Source organism: Mesoplodon mirus (genome assembly GCF_964341445.2).
Source record: "Mesoplodon mirus genome assembly, chromosome: 4".
Taxonomy (NCBI): domain Eukaryota; kingdom Metazoa; phylum Chordata; class Mammalia; order Artiodactyla; family Ziphiidae; genus Mesoplodon; species Mesoplodon mirus.
The window spans coordinates 95,773,765-95,793,180 of NC_138979.1; the positions used below are offsets into that span (position 1 = coordinate 95,773,765).

Below are 19,416 nucleotides of genomic sequence, written 5' to 3' on the forward strand. Positions count from 1 at the left end.
TGTAGATTGCTTTGGGTAGTAGAGTCATTTTCACAATGTTGATTCTTCCAATCCAAGAACATGGTACATCTCTCCATCTATTTGTATCATCTTTAATTTCTTTCATCAGTGTCTTATAATTTTCTGCATACAGATCTTTTGTCTCCTTAGGTAGGTTTATTCCTAGATATTTTATTCTTTTTGTTGCAATGGTAAATGGGAGTGTTTCCTTGATTTCACTTTCAGATTTTTCATCATTAGTATATAGGAATGCCAGAGATTTCTGTGCATTAATTTTGTATCCTGCAACTTTACCAAATTCATTGATTAGCTCTAGTAGTTTTCTGGTAGCATCTTTAGGATTCTCTATGCATAGTATCATGTCATCTGCAAACAGTGACAGCTTTACTTCTTCTTTTCCGATTTGGATTCCTTTTATTTCCTTTTCTTCTCTGATGGCTGTGGCTGAAACTTCCAAAACTATGTTGAATAAGAGTGGTGAGAGTGGGCAACCTTGTCTTGTTCCTGATCTTAGTGGAAATGGTTTCAGTTTTTCACCATTGAGGACGATGCTGGCTGTGGGTTTGTCATATATGGCCTTTATTATGTTGAGGAAAGTTCCCTCTGTGCCTACTTTCTGCAGGGTTTTTATCATAAATGGGTGTTGAATTTTGTCAAAAGCTTTCTCTGCATCTATTGAGATGATCATATGGTTTTTCTCCTTCAATTTGTTAATATGGTGTATCACGTTGATTGATTTGCGTATATTGAAGAATCCTTGCATTCCTGGAATAAACCCCACTTGATCATGGTGTATGATCCTTTTAATGTGCTGTTGGATTCTGTTTGCTATTATTTTGTTGAGGATTTTTGCATCTATGTTCATCAGTGATATTGGCCTGTAGTTTTCTTTCTTTGTGACATCCTTGTCTGGTTTTGGTATCAAGGTGATGGTGACCTCATAGAATGAGTTTGGGAGTGCGCCTCCCTCTGCTATATTTTGGAAGAGTTTGAGAAGGATAGGTGTTAGCTCTTCTCTAAATGCTTGATAGAATTCGCCTGTGAAGCCATCTGGTCCTGGGCTTTTGTTTGTTGGAAGATTTTTTATCACAGTTTCAATTTCAGTGCTTGTGATTGGTCTGTTCATATTTTCTATTTCTTCCTGATTCAGTCTTGGCAGGTTGTGCATTTCTAAGAATTTGTCCATTTCTTCCAGGTTGTCCATTTTATTGGCATAGAGTTGCTTGTAGTAATCTCTCGTGATCTTGTGTATTTCTGCAGTGTCAGTTGTTACTTCTCCTTTTTCATTTCTAATTCTATTGATTTGAGTCTTCTCCCTTTTTTTCCTGATGAGTCTGGCTAATGGTTTGTCAATTTTGTTTATCTTCTCAAAGAACCAGCTTTTAGTTTTATTGATCTTTGCTATCGTTTCCTTCATTTCTTTTTCATTTATTTCTGATCTGATTTTTATGATTTCTTTCCTTCTGCTAACTTTGGGATGTTTTTGTTCTTCTTTCTCTAATTGCTTTAGGTGCAGGAAAGATAGTTTTAAAAGCAGTAATATTAGAACCTCATAACCCTGACTCCTTATTGTGTTACCATGAGAAAGCTGCATTGTCTCTAAGCATCATTTTCCTCATCTGTAAAATGGGCATAATGTCTGTCTTAGAGACTTGTTATTGGAAATCACCTTGTTTATATATATAATGGGTGCTCAGTAAATATTAATTTTTTTGTAATTAGTAGCTTTTTTTTTACATCTTTATTGGAGTATAATTGCTTTACAATGGTGTGTTAGTTTCTGCTTTATAACAAAGTGAATCAGTTATACATATACATATGTCCCCATACCCCTTTCCTCTTGCATCTCCCTTTCCTCTTGCATCTCCCTCCCTCCCACCCTCCCTATCCCACCCCTCCAGGCGGTCACAAACCACCTATCTGATCTCCCTGTGCTATGCGGCTGCTTCCCACTAGCTATCTACCTTACGTTTGGTAGTGTATATATGTCCATGCCTCTCTCTCGCTTTGTCACAGCTTACCCTTCCCCCTCCCCATATCCTCAAGTCCATTCTCAAGTAGGTCTGTGTCTTTAGTAGCTTTTTAACATTTAATTAGTAGCTTTTTAACATCACAGAAAGATGTGAAGAGGTATGGTGGTATATTTCCCTGTTAAAGTTCTTCACTAGTTTTTGTAGTATGTATAAAAGTACAGGTACCCAATTTGGGTTCATTATGTTAGTCTTATTTCTAATTAGAAAATAATTTCCTTGAGGTCAGAAACTAATCTGTATCTCGTAGTGTGGAGCTCGAAATTAGGGCTTTAATTATAAGGGAATTGGTGAAAAACGCAAGATGTCTTAGAAATATCAATACGTGGCTACTTTTAGCTACTACAAATTTTCTTATTTGAAAGATGCATGCTTGTATGTGTTATTGTATTTGTGCAACAATTGAAAAAAAAAACTTTTTTTTTAAATTAGGAGAGAGAAGCTCTTCAGAAACAGCTGGATGAAGCTAATCGAGAAGCACAAAAATATCGACAGCAACTTCTAAAGAAAGAACAGGAAGCAGAGGCCTACAGACAGAAATTAGAAGCTATGACTCGTCTTCAGACTAATAAAGAAGCTGTTTAATTGAAATGAACATATAGTTTGAGTTTACTTTTGGTCAAGAAAGAATACAGTCTTGAACTGTACACAGTAAGGTGCAGTCATGGGAAGACAGGATAATAAAAGAGACTGCAGCTTGATAATTGGACTTAAGCCATGAGCTCTGAATTCTTGTAACATAAAACTTTACTTTAGAAGTTGTGAAATGTATTTAAAACTGAATTCTGTAAATAGTTTTTTTTTTTTACAGTTCCAAATGCGTTGATAAAGATTGTTGAAGAGATCCCAAAACACAATAAGCCACTGTTTTTTGTGAATTCTTTTTGATTTTAGTACAAACCTTAATTTCTCAGAAACAGAACAGTTTTAAGGGTGATCGTTGTTGATTAGACCAAATGTTGTGTAATAACCCTGTGGTGGACTGATGCTGGAATTACTCCTGTAGGTATAAACTTCTATATGAAGAGAAGATTTCTCCCAGGAAATCTTGTACAGCTTTAAGTTGTCTCAGATTCTCTGAAAACATTTTTTAGAAAGCAAATTTTTATATTTGTTCAATTTCAGCTATACCCAAGTAGATTTACATGTATATGAAGCAAATATTTTTAAAACTTTCTGTTTGTACATATTCTGCATGTTTTATAATTTCAAAATGCATCACTTGCATAGGTATTTTTCCCACAAAGATGTTGAAAGTTACTAGCAAAGAAAGAAACCCTTTTATTCTATAGGTCATTGAAACTAAGTAAGCTAGCAGCTGGTTTTATTGGAACGACAATGTTCTTGGAAGGAGCAGCTTACAAGATACCTTGAATTTGCAAACTGCAAAATCTATGCTTTTTTGAAAATTTCATAGTGGGGACGTGAAACTATTCTGTGCCTTCCATCATGATTTCCACATGAAAGCACTTTAAGGCACTGGATTTTAAGATAATGTTTTCAGAAAACTCAAAGCATATGGGTTTCTGAAGTACTTCATGGACTCTTTAACCCCCCAGGAAATTATTCTTACAGAAAAAAAATGCTTTTGTATGTAGAACAGGAACTTTTTGTACTACGGTGATGCTATAGATATGTCTAACATAACTTTTACTTTCCCTGTGAAAGCTGTATGTCTGTGCTGTGACTGGCTCTCATCAAATTATTGTTCAATTCCACAGTGTATGGACATTAAACTCTGACATAGTGTTCCTTCTTTTTTGTAAACATAACTTCAAGTCCTTTTTCTTGTTTTATTTTTTAATGTTTTATTGCTTTATGAAAATGTTTAACCCTAAGACCCTTCTAGATTACCTATACTGTATAAAGAAGCAATTACCCTTAAAACTGTACTCTGCCCTACTTTTCTATTTTACAATTAAATATCTTTTCCACATATGTTCAGTGTAGTCTTATATTTTGACCACATTTTATTCACATTAAAAAGTTTGTTCTGTGTATTACGGCCATATTCCACATATGAAAATATAAATTCTTCACACTGAGTCTTAAAAGTATCTAAAACTGGGTTTTACAAATGCCAAGGCATATTTTCAGTTGTGTGAAGCTGCTTTTCTGTTTCTGTTTTTTAGTACGTTAGTGCATTTATGGATTTGTTATGTTAGGAAGGGTACCCTAACGTATGCAGTGTCAGAGTAGAGCAGGGGCAGCGTGTTCACCCCACTCTATAGTTTTGCTTCCAAGACCAGATTGGCCCTGAAGATCCTTGAGAAAGTGTTGGAAACTAGCTTCTGAAAGTGAATTTAATGTCTTCTTTGATTTCTAGTTTTTTGTTCTGCTAGAAACTACCTGGTGCACGAAAGAATTTTGATCTATAATAACATTTGCCATAGATGGGAGAAAATAATTCATACTTAAGAGGAATAAGTGTATGATAGTATCACGTAGACATTGAAATGTCTGGGGGAAGTCCACGTTTTTCAGAGTCTGTATGTTGGACTTGTTTAATTCCTTAATCATCTACACCTGATTCACTGTACTATGAAATCAGAACTTAAACAAGAATTTATAATTAAAAAAAGCATTTGCTTTTTCTTTTTAGCTTCCGTTTTGAGGTGGGTTGGGAAAGCTTTGCATTCTACTTATTCTCAGTGGTGTTATGGGCAGAAGATTAAAAGAACTGACAGAAGAAAATAATAAAAGTTTTCAGAAATCCACACTTAATGTGTTTCCAGTACATAATAATGGATTCATAGTTAAAGGTCATCAAGTTGCCACATTGATGGCTAATTATTTCCACTTATGTGTGAACAAACACCTTCTTTATTTTATTTTTTTTAGAAAACAGCCCACACTTTCCTTTATTTCAATATTTGGGTGGTAAACAAAAATGCATGGGGATATTAATTTTTGTATTGGGTTGAGGATGTTTGTATATTCATGAAGGGAATGAGATATTGATTTTAAATGAACAAACACCTTCTTGAGCAGCCCTTCTCAACCAGGGTTCTGCGAGAGAATCAAGCTCTGATGCCCTAAATGTTAGGGCCTAATGAATTAATTCCTTGTAATGAATTAGTTTCTGTTCCGTGCATCTGGAATAGTACTGGTTATGTACTGTCTAGACACTGAGTTCATTAGATGTCTTGATTGCCTAATTGTTTAAGATTTTAAAACTTCACTGTATACAGTCGCTAGAACTCTGGGGTTACAAATTCTAGGTTGGGTCTGTGATGATTTCAGAAAGCCTCATCTGATGACTGGTATCTGCAGAGACTATGCTTCTCAACTAATTTTCATTTATTGTTACTTTATTTACGTCTCAGTTACTTCCCCAAAGGGCTTGTGTTGTCATTTATTTTTACTGGCTTTTAGAAGTTATTTTTTATGTCAATCTTTCCTGATATCAACAGCAGGTAGTTTTTCTTTTACTCTACCACTGGATTGCTTTATTTGTTTATGATGGTGGAGGGTTGGGAGTTGGAGAGCTTTCTTCTGTGACGTTCAAAATAACAGCTAAAGAGAGAAGGAAATAAATGTGAATATATAATTTGGACTATACTTGTTTTTAACAGAAAGGTCTGTGTACAAAATGTTTATCCAAAACATATTGCTAATGAAAATCTATGCCAGTATGTTTCTTCAACATGGTCATTTATGGTACTATTTATTGAAAATCAGAAGAAACCCTTGCCCATAACAGGAACTGATGAGTTGATAGATATTTATGGATACTTTATGCTGGTATGACTAATTTTTTGTCTTACTCTGTACAAAGTTTCTTCCAGATGAAATCTGTAAAGTTTCTTTGTGTCTTAATACCTGAAAGATCTTGAGAACTGACAAAATGTATCAAGAAGAAGACCCTTTTCAGATAAAATCACAAAACAATTGTAGGAACCTTTATATCCATATGGATGGGTTCCCAAGGCATTGAGACTCAGGCTTATATAGCAAATAGAAAAAAAAAATTTCTATTCACCTAGCTTCTATTGAGTAAATATCTCCTTCCATCATGTCAGATCAACTTAGGAATGAACTAACTAATATATTTGTTATTTTATTAAGTCATATTTACTGTACTTGGATTTCATTATAGATAACTAGTCTCTTGTAGTTTTGAATGATGTTTGCTATTTGCTTTCTCTATGTTAGGTGAGAACATCTCAATGCACATGGACTCAGTTTGACGTAAGCTCTTTGAATTCATTCTCAGATTACTTTGTGTAATTTGTGATGGAAAATACGCTTCTGGTTCCAAGTCAAAATTTTGATATCATTATTTTTGTGACTTATTAAAAGTATTTTCCAAATATATAGATAGTCTTATAGTTTTTTACCTCATTTTGATACCCTGAGATCCTTTAAAAATATTTCACATTAATGATAATCAAGTAGTGAATATAATTTAGATATAGTTCTTGGGGCTCTTCATTTTTAGATAAGTATTGTAATTCCCCCCAAAACTGTTTTCTTCCTGGAAAAATTTTGACCTGATCTCTGTGATTCTATCCACTGTACTTTATTAAGTGCTTACTCAAATTTTCATTTGAACAGTTTAGATCTCATGTGCATGGCTGATATGTAATGTTTTCTACATATATAAATATATGCAATTACAGTCTTACTACTGATTAATTACATGGATTATAATTTTGAATCTTATGAATTATTTTAATGTCTCCTTGGTTTTTCTGTAAGAAAATATTTTTCTTGCATGCCAGATAAAAGTCAGTAAAAGCATTCATTTTTTGTATTACTATTTTTCATAATTGTCCTTTGCCTGCCATCCTTATAACTCTCAAGAATTATTTAAAGTTTAAATTGCATTTGCATATTTTGCTATACAAAAATAACATTAAGAAAGCTTACACTTAAATGAATCTGTAGTCTCTTTTTATAAAAAATTCTCGGTCTGCCAGAGAACTGACTCTGCTTCCAAACATTTCTGCCAAGTATGATTAGTTGACTCTCAGCATCAAGCACTGAAGCATATTAAGAATGTTTACTACTTTTGTTAGATACAATTTAATACTCAGTTGTTTTAATGAAAACTTCAAAACATATAGAAGGGCATAGAGAATAATTTAACAAACATCCATGTACCTACCACCCAAATTTAATAAAATTTTTTAACATCTTTATTGGAGTATAATTGCTGTACAATGGTGTGTTCGTTTCTGCTTTATAACAAAGTGAAGCTATACATATACATATATCCCCGTATCCCCTCCCTCTTGCGTCTCCCACCCTCCCTATCCCACCCCCCTAGGTGGTCACAAAGCACCGAGCTGTATGCGGCTGCTTCCCACTAGCTATCTGTTTTACATTTGGTAGTGTATATATGTCCATATATACAGTACCACTCTGTCACTTTGTCCCAGCTTACCCTTCCCCCTCCCCGTGTCTTCAAGTCCATTCTCTAGTAAGTCTACGTCTTTATTCCCGTCTTGCCCCTAGGTTCTTCATGACCTTTTTTTTTTTTTTAGATTCCATATATATGTGTTAGCATACGGTATTTGTTTTACTCTTTCTGACTTACTTCACTCTGCGTGACAGACTCTAGGTCCATCCACCTCACTACAAATAATTCAATTTTGTTTCTTTATGGCTGAGTAATATTCCATTGTATATATGTACCACATCTTTATCCATTCATCTGTCGATGGACACTTAGGTTGCTTCCATGTCCTGGCTGTTGTAGATAGACCTGCAGTGAACATTGTGGTACATGACTCTTTTTGAATTATGGTTTTCTCAGGGTATATGCCCAGTAGTGGGATTGCTGGGTCGTATGGTAGTTCTATTTTTAGTTTTTTAAGGAACCTCCATACTGTTTTCCATAGTGGCTGTATCAATTTACCTTCCCACCAACAGTGCAAGAGGGTTCCCTTTTCTCCACACCCTCTCCAGCATTTATTGTTTGTAGATTTTTTGATGATGGCCATTCTGACTGGTGTGAGGTAATACCTTATTGTAGTTTTGATTTGCATTTCTCTAATGATTAGTAATGTTGTGCATCCTTTCATGTGTTTGTTGGTGATCTGTATATCTTCTTTGGAGAAATGTCTATTTAGGTCTTCTGCCCATTTTTGGGTTAGGGTGTTTGTTTTTCTGATATTGAGCTGTATGAGCTGCTTGTAAATTTTGGAGATTAATCCTTTTCAGTTGCTTCATTTGCAAATATTTTCTCCGATTCTGAGGGTTGTCTTTTCCTCTTGTTTATGTTTTCCTTTGCTGTGCAAAAGCTTTTAAGTTTCATTAGGTCCCATTTGTTTATTTTCATTTTTATTTCCATTTCTCTAGGAAGTGGGTCAAAAAGAATCTTGCTGTGATTGATGTCATAGTGTTCTGCCTATGTTTTCTCTAAGAGTTTGATAGTGTCTGGCCTTACATTTAGGTCTTTAATCCATTTTGAGTTTATTTTTGTGTATGGTGTTAAGGAGTGTTCTACAAATTTAATAAATCTTAAAATTACCTTCTTTGCTTCAATTCTTTTCTGTTAAGAAATTGAATGTTACAGATGTAGTTGAAGTCCCTTTTTTCCCCTTTCTCATCTCATTCCTCTCTCCTAAAGACAGCCACTATCCTGAGGTTGAAATGTATTTTTCTATCTACATTTTCATGCTTTTTCTGTGTACCAAATTTCATAAATATAGGGTAACATATCTGTGGTTCTTAAACTTTGTTAAAGTTATCATTTTATACATATGTCATTCTGCATATTAATTTTTTCAGTTCATCAATATTTTAGACATTCATATCTGAGTAATCATTCATTTTGACTTATAAAATTAAATAAATATACTGTATGTATTTATCCTTTGTTCTATGTATAGATGTGTCACATCCTATTTTTGGCTATTATAAATAGTGATGTAATGAACATCCTCGTATGTTTATCTCCTTACATGCATGAATGTTCTAGGTTTCCCCAGAAAATGGAATTGTTAGATTGAGGGTAGGCAATTTTACTAGACATTGTCAAATTGCTTTCCAGAGTGGCTCTGAATAGTGATGAGAATTCTCATTTCCCCACATCTCACCAACACATGATATTGTCACACTGTTTTTGCCAGCCTACATTGATATGAAATTGTTCTCATTGTTTGCAATTCCCTATTATTAGTGAAGTTGAACATTTTTTCCCTGTTGTTTCTGGTCCGTTAGCATTTATTCTTCTCTGAATTGCTAGTTCACGGCCTGTTTTTTATTGGATAGTTTTTCTTATTGATTTGTTGAAGTTTAATATTTTTCTGGAAACTAATCTTTTGCTGGTTGCATGAGTTGTAAATATCTTCTCCCACTGTCTGACTTAAAATTTTTTTTAATTGTCTCAGTTAGTACATGTTTACTGAGTATTATGTGCAACTCTCAATACCAGGCTGAGTTAGAATTTCAATTGTTATATCGGTCTAACACTCAAGGAGCCTATTAAAGGTGGAATGGAATTTTAATTTTTTTTTTTTTTTTGTGGTACGCGGGCCTCTCACTGTTGTGGCCTCTCCCGTTGCGGAGCACAGGCTCCGGACGCGCAGGCTCAGCGGCCATGGCTCATGGGCCCAGCGGCTCCGCGGCATGTGGCATCTTCCCGGACCGGGGCACGAACCGGTGTCCCCTGCATCGGCAGGCAGACTCTCAACCACTGCGCCACCAGGGAAGCCCTGGAATTTTAATTTACAACTTGAATCTTTTCTCTTTTAGCTGAATACTGTCTCGTTTTTTATAATATATGCTTTTCCAGATAATTAGTGAGGGAAAGATATAACTTTCACACTTAAACCATTTTTAGAAGATGTAATGTACTACTTAATGTAATTTTTTCCCATTCTTACACTAAGTTTTTCTTTCGATATTTTATAGTTGTGTGTTTTAAATTATATTTGAAAGGACAATGAGTATTTGGATTATTGCACATGATGTGTACTAAAGTGTTCAGAAGCATTTAGCAGAGCCTCCAAAAATTAAAATTCCACTAGCCCCTTATCCTAGAGGTCTGTAGATACCAAAGTTGAGAGAAACAGCCTGGTGTGATGGAAAGAACATGGGTATTGGATCAGATAATCCTGGGTTCAAATCCTGCCCCTCAATTATTATTTTGTGTAATTTTAGCCAATTGTTTCAATTTCCTTGAGACTAAGTTTCTCAAGGATGAGATAGAAGATGGCTTTCACTAGGTTGTGAAGATTGAATCTAATCATGTGGATTAAAAGTGCAAGATACAGTGGTCTGTACATAGTAGACATTTGCTAAGTATATTTTGAAGAAATATGTAGAAGAGATAGAACCTATTGAAGGTATATAAAGGACTGTCAGTCATCCCAGCCCCACCCTCTGGACAAAAAGGTGTGATTTTCTGCTGTTAGGACAGGCAGTATTTGTCAACTCCATCCTTATGCTACCTTCCTAAGTGAGCAGCTAAGCCTGATTGCTCTTTGTACAGCTGGTTGCTCCCTGGAGGAAGTTGGACTTCCTTTTCCCTCCTATCATGTAGCCTCTTGTAGACTAACCCTAGCCTACATCTGTATCACATCTGTACCCAGTGCTTTTTCAGAGGGCAAAATACCATTACCATGGGCACAAAAATCCCCTTTCAATACACGGTTGAAAATGAAACCAATTCCTCAGTTCTAAGCAGTTCCTTGGAGGGTACAGCTCCCTGTCTTAAGTCCTAGTGATCCCTCTGTTTCCAGTAAAATCTCTTGTTTCCTTAGTGACAGTTGCACCACTTCATTTGAAGTTCACACTCCCCCCGTTAATCAGACAAGCATAATACTTCTTTGTGGAGTTTCTCAGTGAAGTTGGAGTTCCAGGCTTTTATTTCTGTTGTTGCCTGGCTTTAAGGCACACACCATTAACTTCTTTTTTTCGCTAAATTCAGCTATAAGCAGGAAGGATGGACCAAATGTGGAAGACTTCACATCTCAGTTCTCTTAAGCAGAATTTAATAAAACATTCCAAACAGCAAATTGTATAAAAGAAGAATTGTTACTACAACTTTTAGTTTTATTTTGTATAATCTGTTCACATCTAAAAGAAAGAGAACAAAAGTCAGTGTCCCTACGTGTGGAGAGATGGGGAAACACTGATACACTTACTCTCTTTCTGGAAGGCATTTTGTAAAACCAACCAAAACTCTTTTACTCAGCAATTCTACTTCTAGAAATTTATTTTAAGGAAATATCTAAGGGACAAAATTGTTCTACCTCATTCTTATGAATAGTAACAAACAAGCAAAAACCCCCAAACTTAATTGTCCAAATACAGGATTGGTTGAAGATTGCAGTATATGCACATGATAGAATATTATACAACGATTAAAATGTTAAACATTCTTTTCCTTGAATGCAGTATGATTAAATTTTCAAAAATTTTATGTTACATGTCTAAGTGTGAGGTGTGTGCACATGATGAGTCTATACACCAAGTTACAAGGAGGGAGTTACAAGTAGGCGTACAATGTGAGTATGAGTATGGCAGGTGAGATGGGATGGGGAGGAAAACTGGGAGTATGAGTGGGCAGGAGTGGAGAATAAAGTGTGAGAACTCTAAATACAAAAGTATTTGGAAGGCTACATGACACAACATCCTTGTATTTCTATCTGAATATTCACTTGCTTGATGATCTCATCCAGTTTCAAGGTTTTAAATATGTGTAGGCTGATGACTGCCAAATTTGTATCTGTAGCCCAGGCTTTCTTCATGAACCCCAGACTCATCTAACTACTCCCTTGATTGTCCCACTGACACTTCTAATACACATCTCAAACTTGACGTGCTCAAAACTGAACTCCTCTCTGCTCCTTCCTGTTTCTTGGCTCCAAACTGAAGTCACCCTTGACTCTTTTCTTTCTTTCATATCCCACATCTGCGAACCATTAGCAAATCTTGTTTGTCTTACTTTCAAAATATATATAGAGTCAGATCACGTCACACTGGTCCATTAGTACCACCATCATCTCTTCTCTAGATAATTATAATCGCTTCCTATCTGGTCTGCCTGACTCCTTGTTCCCCCAAATCAACTCCCAACACAACAGCCACAGTGACTCTTTCAAGAATGAAGATGGCTCATGTCACTCCTCTGCTCAGATACTTTCATGGTTTCCTATCCTGCTAAACGTAAACGGTAAAGTACTTATAATGACTAGAGAGGCCCTCCCTGATCTGACCCACCTCTTCCCATTACTTTTTTTTTTTTTTTTTTTTTTTTGCGGTACGCGGGCCTCTCACTGCTGTGGCCCCTCCCGTTGCGGAGCACAGGCTCCGGACGCGCAAGCTCAGCGGCCACGGCTCATGGACCCAGCCGCTCCGCGGCATGTGGGTCTTCCCAGACCGGGGCACGAACCCGCGTCCCCTGCATCAGCAGGCGGCCATTACTTTTATGACCACATTTCCTCCTAGTCTCTGGCTCCATCACTGAACTCCAAGCTAAGTGTCCTCCTAGCTGTTCCTCAAACACAAGAGGCTCACTCTCATCGTACCACCTTGCATGTACCATTCCCTCTACCTAGAGCATTTTTTGTCCAGATATACCTAAGGTCCCTTCTTTCACCTCCTTCAGACTTTTGCTCAAATGTCTCCTTTTCTGGGAGATCTTTTCTGACTTATCCTGTCTTACACCCTTTTTACCCCTTCCCTGGTTTTCTTTTTTTTTTTTCTCCCTGCACTTATAACTTCTGACATATTATGTGTTTCCTTTGTTTATTTTCTCTCTGTCCCACCAGATTGCAAGCTCCGTGAGGAGTTCACCATGACGTCCTCAGCATGTTGGGCACAGGAGTGCCCAACACAAGGAAGGTCCCTGACAAATACCTGTTGAATGAATGGGTGAGAATCAGCTCTGGTTCTCTGGATGGTGGGGCGTTTTACATTCTCCTCCTTGTGTATCAGAGCTCCTAATTTTTCTAGATGAAGTTTAAAAGAAAAAGAAATAATGCTAATTGTGCCTATATTACAGACAGGGAAATGAGGGAGATAAAAAAATTCCCCAAGTAATGAGTGTCAGAAATTAACCCTAGCTCTTTTCCTTTTTTCCCCCAAAGAGACAAGGGTTTCTCAACCTTGACACTATTGACATTTTAGGCTGAGTAGTTCTTTGTTGTGGGCTGTCCTGTGCATTGTAGGGTGTTTAGCAGCATCCCTGGCCTCTATGCAATAGATGACAGTAACACCTCCCTCCTCCACTTTTAAAACGATAAATGTCTCCAGATTTTGCCAAGTGTCCTCTGAACAAACTACCGGGAATGTTTTGTTCTTTCTTTGAGAAAAGGAATCCACGGGGGGATCCACAGAGCTGATCCTGGTGCCCAGCCTCAACATTATTGCCTCTGACGAGAGCTGTTAAGCTGAATTTTGAGTTGCACCTTTTAGGCAAGCAGCCCATGAGGCGGGAAATAAATTGAGAGTAAACTGAGCTATTTGAGAAGCTAAAAGGAGATCCTGAGGCTGTGGCAAAAGGGAGTAGGGGGTGTGAGCGAGGGAGAAGCTCGGGGAAAAAGGCAGGTCATGCAAGGTCTTGAAGGCCATTTTAAGAAGGTTAAATTTTATTATAATTACATTATTTAAAAATTATTTAGTTTGGGGCTTCCCTGGTGGTGCAGTGGTTAAGAATCTGTCTGCCAATGCAGGGGACACGGGTTCGAGCCCTGGTCCGGGAAGATCCCACATGCCACAGAGCAACTAAGCCTGTGCGCCACAACTACTGAGCCGGGCTCTAGAGCCCACGAGCTACAACTACTGAGCCCGCGTGCCACAACTACTGAAGCTCGTGTGCCTAGAGCCCGTGCTCTGCAGCAAGAGAAGCCACCGCAATGAGAAGCCCGCGCACTGCAAGGAAGAGTAGCCCCCGCTCGCCACAACTAGAGAAAGCCCGCACGCAGCAACAAAGACCCAATGCAGTCAAAAATAAATAAATAAGGTAAATAAATTACAAAAATTATTTAGTTTAATTTTAATAGGTAGTAAATGCTCATTAAATGAGTAAGTAAATAAGAAAGTAAATAAATAAATACAGCAAAAAGTAAAGTTATAAAAGGTATCTGTGAAAAGTCCTCCTCCCACCTCTGGGCCCATCTGCTCAATTCCTGTTCTAGGTAACTACCATTATTAATTGCTTACTAATAATTCCAATGTTTTTGTTTTTGTTTTTTTTGCAGGGGGTGTGGGGCACATAAAAGCAAATATAGTCTGCGTTCTCATTTTCCACCTGTTTTTTTTCACAAGTGGTACACTCTGTTCTGCACCGTGCTGTTTTCCTCATCCCTTGAAGCAGACTCCTTTTTTTGTAGAGTTGCACTGTGTGCATGTGCCTTAGTTTAATTCGTTTCCTAGCCATGGACAGTTGTGTTGTTTTCAACCTTTTGCTACTACAAAGTGTGCTGCAAAAAATAACCTTGTACGCTTGTCATTTCACACATGTACAAGGATATCCTGAAGTGCAATAGCTGGGTCAAAGGCAAGTATACATTTGCAGTTTTGGTAGATATTTCCAGATTGCCCTGCCACCTCTCTTTCCATGTGAGCACACGTTTCCCTACAGCCTTGCCCACAGGCTGTATTAGCAAACTGGGGGTGTGCTATTCTGATATGTAGTTGAGTATAGATTTGATTTTCTCAGTTATGGGTTTTGTGTTTTCCTTTATGCTAATTTCTCTTACCAGTCTTCGCCCGTTTTCTCTGTCAGAGTGCTGGTCTTTTTCTTCTTGTCCTTGTGCTGTGACTTGCAAATATTTTTCCTCAGTTTATCATTGTCTTTTGACTTTCCTTACGGTTTTTTTTTTTTTTTTTTTTTTGGCTGTGCTACTCTGCATGTAGGATCTTAGTTCCCCGACCAGGGATTGAACCTGTGCCACCTGCATTGGAAGTGTGGAGTCTTAACCACTGGACCTCCAGGGAAGTCCCTGGGTTTTTTTAAAACATGGTTGAATTTAGTTTCTGGCTTTTGAGCCATAGTTAGAAAGATATTCTTCACTCTGAAGTTAACCAGAAAAGCACTTAAATTTTCTTTATGTAATTTTCATTGTCATTTTTTAAACAGCTTTATTGAGGTATAATTTATATACCAAAAAATGTGCATATTTGATGGATATAATTTGATGACTTTGGACATATGCATACACCTGTGAAACTGTCTGTTACCATGATTATAGTGATGGTTTCATGTAATTTTATGCTTTTATTTTTACATTTAAATCTAATTTTTTTGGAATTTACCGAGGTACATGGTGTGAGGATTGGATGCAACTTATTATTTTTTTTCTAGATGAATTTACCTGTAGCATTGATTAACATTTGAATCCAGTGTTTGCCTGTTAGGAATACTGCTTCTGTGAACATACTTCCACATGTCTTATGTTGATCATATAAAAGTGTTTTTGTTGGTTAAGTACCTAGAAGTAAACTTGCTGGGTTATAGCATATATATATATATATATATATATATATATATATATATATATATATATATACACACACACACACATATAATACGTTCAGCTCTGGAAGATACGAGAGAATATTTTCCAGGATAGTTATTTCAATTTATACTCCCACCAGAGTGTATGAGAGCCAATTGCTCTTGATATTTGCTGTCTTTCTCATTTTAGCCATTCTGGGTTTTGTGGTAGCATCCATGATGACTAATGAGATTGAACATCTTTTGCATATTTATTGACTGTTTAGATATCCTCTTTGAAGAAGTACCTACTCAAATCTGTTATCTATTTTTCTACTGGGTATACCATCTTTTAAAATTGATTTATGGGTGTTCTTTATATATCTGGATGTGTCCTCTGTTGAACATAAGAATTGTGAAAAAAAAAGACCAAATGGAAATTCTACAACTGAAAAATATATAATAACTGATATTAGGAAATCAATAAACAGGTTTATCATCATATTAGAAACATCTGAAGAAAGAAATCAAAGATACATCAGAGAATAATTTCCAAGCTGAAACTCAGAGGGAAAAGAAGATGGAAAACAAAGAAAAGAATATAAAAATATAATTTATATAACATATTATATAATATGTAATATATATACACAAATATTATATATATATGAGATAAGGTAAAAAGTTTAATGTAGGCATAATTGGAGTTGCAGAAGAATAAAAAGGAGAAAATGGAGCAGAAGCAACACTTGAAGAGAAAATAACTGATACTTTTTCATCTAAAGTTCCTAACTTGGTTTTCACGTGCTCAATAAATGTTAGCTATTATCACTGTCAATATTACTATTTTTCCTACTCTTGCTCCTAGGAAAGATTTATACTATTGACAATATCAGTGGAGTCCAAATCCACTAGGACATTTTTTCACCAAAGACCTTATGCTCCCGGGGCATTCCTACCCCCTCCTCCCCCTCCTCCTCCCCCCCCTCCTTCTTCTCCTTCTCCTTCTTCATCAATAGTGTTATTGAGATTGCCATACTTTAAACCCTCCCATTTATTTCTTTTCTTTTTTTTATATTTACTAATTTGCTTTATTTTTTAGATTCTACATGTAAGTGATGTCATATAGTATTTATCTTTCTCTGACTTATTTCACTAAGCATAATATTCTCTAGGTCCATCCATGTTGCTGCAAATGACAATATTTCATTCTTTTTATGGTTGAGTAATATTCCATTGTATCTATATACCACATTTTCTTAAACCAGTCGTCTGTTGATGGGCATTTGGATTGTTTCCATGTCTTGGATATTGCAAATAGTGCTGCTATGAACGTTGGGGCACATGTAGTTTTTTAAATTAGAGTTTTCTTTTTTTCTGGATATATGCCCAGGAGTGGGATTGCTGGATCATACAGTAGCTCTACTTTTAGTTTTTTAAGGAACCTCCATACGATTTTCCATAGTGGCTGCACCAATTTACATTCCCACCAATAGTGCAGAAGGGTTCCCTTTTCTCCACACCCTCTCCAGCATTTATTATTTGTAGACTTTTTTATTAAGAAAAATCTGAATCTTTTATTTTATTTAAAATTATTTATTTATTTATTTATTTATGGCTATATTGGGTCCTCTTTTCTGCGCATGGGCTTTCTCTAGTTGTGGCGAGCAGGGGCTACTCTTCCTTGCTGTGCGTGGGCTTCTCATTGCGGTGGCTCCTCTTGTTGTGGAGCATGGGCTCTAGAGCGCAGGCTCAGTAGTTGTGGTGCATGGGCTTATTTGCTCCGAGGCATGTGGGATCTTCTCAGACCAGGGTTCGAACCCGTGTTCCCTGCATTGACAGGTAGATTCTTAACCACTATACCACCAGAGAAGCCCAATTTGTAGACTTTTTGATGATGGCCATTCTGACTGGTGTGAGGTGATATTGCATTTTGGTTTTGATTTGCAAAATCAAAATTTCTCTGATAATTAACGATGTTGAACATCTTTTCCTGTGCCTTTTGGCCATCTGTATGTCTTCTTTGGAAAAATGTCTATTCAGGTCTTCTGCCCATTTTTTGGCTTTTTTGATGTTGAGGTATATATTTTGGATATTAACCCATTACTGGTCAAATCAATTGCAAATATTTTCTCCCATTCATCAGGTTGTCTTTTCATGTTGTTGATGGTTTCCTGTACTGTGCAAAAGCTTTTAAGTTTAATTAGGTTCCATTTGTTTATTTTTCCTTTTATTTCCTTTGCTTTAGGAGACAGATCCAAAAAAATATGACTAAAATTTATGTCAGAGAGTGTCCTGCCTATGTTTTCTTCTGTGAGTTTTATGGTTTCTGGTCTTAGATGTAGGTCTTTAATGCATTCTGAGTTTATTTTTGTATATGGTGTAAGAGAATGTTCTAAGTTCATTCTTTTACATGTAGCTGTCCAGTTTTCCCAGGATCACTTATTGGAGAGACTGTCTTTTCTCCCTTGTATATTCTTGTCTCCTTTGTCATAGTAAATCCCCCCATTTAAAGTGTCCAATTCAATGCATTTAGTATATTCAGAGTTGGTAACCATCCCAATAATTTAAAAACATTTTAATCACTACCATCCCCTCCTCCAATACAAAAAACAAAAAAACCCAAACCCTGTTCCCCTTAGCTGTCAGACTCTGTTAGCTAGTAATCTACCTTCTGTCTCTACAAATTTGACTATTCTGGACATTTCATATAAATGGAATCCTATAATATGTGGCCCTTTATGACTGGCTTCTTTCACTTAGTATAGTGTTTTCAAGGTTTATCCATGTTGTAGCTTGTGTCAATATTTCATTCACTTTTATTATGGAATAATATTCTGTTGTACGGATGGATGGATGCTTGGATGGATGGAGGTACAATAAACTGAGATGGGGAAGACTGAACGAGAGGCAGATTTTTGGAGAAAGACTAAAATTCAGTTCTGTAACATGTTAAGTTTGAGATGCCTAAGAGCCATGCAAGCTTATTTGTCGGGTAGGCAGTTGGATGTAAGGTTTTGGAGCTCAGAAGACTGGGAGGGCCTCATGGTATAAATTTGACACAGGGTTTATACTTATAAGAATATCACCTGGTAGCATTTAAAGTCATAGAAATGGATATGGCCACTGAGGAAGAAAGATGAGAGGAGGGCACTCCCCTGAAGCATGCCCACATTTAAGGGCCAGATGGAGGGTACAAACAGCCAGAGACGTGGCAGGTGGAGAAGGAGGGGCGATGTCTTGGAAGGAGTAACCACCAAACTCCACCCTGAGGACAAGGAAGATGAAGATTGGAAACAAACCAAATAGTTTGGTCTCTTTGGCAACCTGAAAGCATTCACTCACTTTTTACTCAGAAATAAAGCTCCAAGAGTAGCGTTTCCCCTCCCCACAGTAGTTTCTGCACATCCCTTTACAAGCACACGCATACACAGTCTTTTAAGTGCTAAACGTGTTAAATCTGGGTGATGTTTCAATTTTTGTTTTTTTGTTTTTTGCTTATCTGCATTTTCTCATCTCTCTACAGCAATAAGTATTACGTAGTGACAACAACAACAAAAATCCATCGTGTTAGATGATAACATATGCCTGTTCCTGAGCACAGCGTGGCCAGAAGAGCAGCATCGCTGTAAGTGCCTGTTTCTCCCTCCCTGCCATGGACAGGGACGCAGTGGCAGGAATGATAATAACAATCCTTGCTATTTATTCTGCACACCCTTGCCTTTGTTCTGGGCTACTGAGCTGGGAGCTTTGTGTGAGGCTCGGGATCTCTTGTATGAATCTGGGACCAGAAAGAAATGAGGGCTCTTTACCATATCCACCTGGAGGCTGCCTGCTAAGTGCACTGTTTAATTTAGAAGTGCCTTTTATCTTAGATCTCTGGACCAGCTAAAGTTGTGGTCACTGTTCCCAGCAAGGACTGGGGGAAGGAGGGGTGGAATTAATTAAACCTAGAGGAAGGGCCACTGAAGGGCGGAGTTAAGGTGGAAG

The 19,416-nt window shown here is 36.9% G+C and overlaps 1 protein-coding gene across 9 annotated transcripts in view; it reads left to right on the plus strand.

The window, feature by feature from the left end:
• GABPB1 (GA binding protein transcription factor subunit beta 1) overlaps positions 1-3,968 on the plus strand; it is a 74,233-nt gene extending 70,265 nt beyond the window's left edge. For 6 of the 9 annotated variants that reach the window (XM_082616893.1, XM_082616895.1, XM_082616897.1 and 3 more), the window contains exon 9: positions 2,463-3,968. In XM_082616893.1, coding sequence (XP_082473019.1) covers positions 2,463-2,615 — 153 coding nt within the window. In that variant the 3' untranslated portion in view covers positions 2,616-3,968. The remainder of the gene's footprint in view (positions 1-2,462) is intronic. The other 3 variants (XM_082616900.1, XM_082616898.1, XM_082616899.1) reach the window with 1 other exon arrangement.
• The last annotated feature ends 15,448 nt before the right edge of the window (positions 3,969-19,416 follow it).